Here is a 2,121-nt window from a genome sequence, read left to right on the forward strand (position 1 = left end):
ACTACCACAACTTCCATATACTACACATAATGGTTTTCGTTTTTCTAACAAACCTTATGTTTCTGTCAGCATATAAGTTATACATAGTATATAGTAAGTATATGAAATTGCTTGGATTTCGATCCTCAGGTTAACGTTTTATATATTAAAGTATTTCCTTTGCTTTGATTCCTGAAAGTTGCAAGAGCACAAAATGTTCGCTTGTACCTGAACTTAGGCTTTCCTTACTTCTTTTTATACTAATGTATGTAATAAGTGCCTTTGTACACCTTAAACAGATATCGTGTGATATCACGGCCAGCAACGTCTAGTCGTTTTCGTAAACTTACTATAATCACTTGTTAATCTGCAAAAAAAGAAAGTTTTAGAAGGCAGTTTAAGAAGATAGCATGAATGCAGTTAATCCGGATTAATTCAGGAGTTAGTGAAAATAACTCCGTTGCTCCGTTTAATCCTGAAAATTTTAAAGAGTAATAGCCCCGACAGACGGCAGCGTTAAACCGGATTATCTGCATTTTTCGGGATTAATTCAGGAGTTACCACAGCTAACTCCGTTGCTGAATCCAAACATAACTCTCAACATTGTTAGTAATTGACAGCTGTATTCTATTGTGAATGAAAAATAAGAACAGTGGCAGCCATTTTACGTTTAAATGTAAACGAAGATATTTTGGAAAAGCGACGATTAAAGATAAAAAGTAAGTAATTTTAGTATTTTGCATTGCCTTCTAAACGAAAATTATTATCTTTGTTTTAATTTCAGATGGCTGGCAGAAAAAAGCGTTCAGGGTGGACTTTAGAAAATGAGTTGGAGCTGCTGGAAAAGTGGGAGGCACGTTCCCATGACCTCCGGCGTGCAAAGSGAAATGCTCATATATATAATGAGATTTCGCATGAAATGGCACAAAAATACACCGCCGATGAAATTCACTGCAAAGTGAAAAACTTGACAAAGAAATCCAGGTGAGTTTTTTCAATAATTACATTTCTTTTAACACATTAATAACTCTACATTCAGAGAGGAGAAAACCAAAGTTGGACCTTCTGGTGGTAGTCCCTCACCTAGGAAGCATTATAATGCTGTGCATCGCATAGTAGGGTGCACTGCCGTTAATTCGGCTTTGTATATAGAGACATATTCCGAGGTAAAAAACAAATTTATTTTATTTATATAAATACATGCATTTATAAAGTTTATTTCTTTAGAATTCAACATTATCCCAATTGTTGCCGCCGTCCAACTCATCATTATCACCTCCGTTGCCATCACCATCGCCATCATGTCCGCTGTCACCTTCGTTGCCATCCCCATCACCATCATGTCCGCTGCCACCTTCGCTGCCGTCACCATCACCATCATGTCCGATGCCGTCACCATTACCTTCATCTGCAACAAGAAAGCGTAATCTTAGCGCCGAATTGTTAAAGGTTTTAAATAAGCAAACTGAGATATTGGAAAGGGTTGCGGATGAAACAAAGCACGTTTCAAAGGAAATAATTCAGACTGTTCGACAGCACAGTAATTTATCCGAAAGATTTTTAACCCTTATGGAGAAAATCGCAGAGAAACTTTAAGTTTAAAATAATTTTATCGTTTTTTTTTTTCTAGTTTAAAATGTTTTGTTATCCAAAAAAATAAAACAATGAAATTAAATAATTTTATCGTTTTTTTCTAGTCCTAAACCATTATTTAATGAAATGTTTTGTTATTTTCTAGTCTTAAAACATTATATAATGTAACAAAAAAAAAATGAATTTAAATAAAAAATGATCTCTTTAAAAAATGGATGTTTGCAATTATGTGTACTAATATTTGTTTTCTGCTACTCCATACATCTATACTCACGAAAACTCAGAGCTTTGCATTTCTAATAGCCGATGCTGTTACATCATTTTCCCCAGCTCTTGTAGTGTGATGTGGTTGAATTTCTGTAATTATTTCTGCAGCATCTTGGATCCATGAAGAAGGAATTCCATCATTTTCAATTTTTAGAAAATTATGCAAAATACAGCATGCATGTATAACAACGTTAACGTTTTTTGGAGCAACCGGTAAACCTCTGCCAATTTTTCTAAATCGGGCTTTTTGTTGACCGAAAGCATTCTCTATAACTCTACGAC

The 2,121-nt window shown here is 34.7% G+C and overlaps 1 protein-coding gene across 1 annotated transcript; it reads left to right on the plus strand.

The window, feature by feature from the left end:
- The first annotated feature begins 885 nt into the window (after window positions 1-885).
- LOC108970290 (anther-specific proline-rich protein APG-like) lies at window positions 886-1,682 on the plus strand. Its single transcript, XM_018935596.1, has 4 exons — window positions 886-963; window positions 1,019-1,145; window positions 1,207-1,461; window positions 1,677-1,682. The coding sequence occupies exons 1-4, from the start codon at window positions 899-901 to the stop codon at window positions 1,680-1,682; spliced, it is 453 nt and encodes a 150-aa protein (XP_018791141.1). The 5' UTR covers window positions 886-898.
- Window positions 1,683-2,121: the final 439 nt, after the last annotated feature.

Source organism: Bactrocera latifrons, unplaced genomic scaffold (assembly GCF_001853355.1).
Source record: "Bactrocera latifrons isolate USDA-ARS-PBARC rearing strain unplaced genomic scaffold, ASM185335v1 scaffold_1063, whole genome shotgun sequence".
NCBI classification, from domain to species: Eukaryota; Metazoa; Arthropoda; class Insecta; order Diptera; family Tephritidae; genus Bactrocera; species Bactrocera latifrons.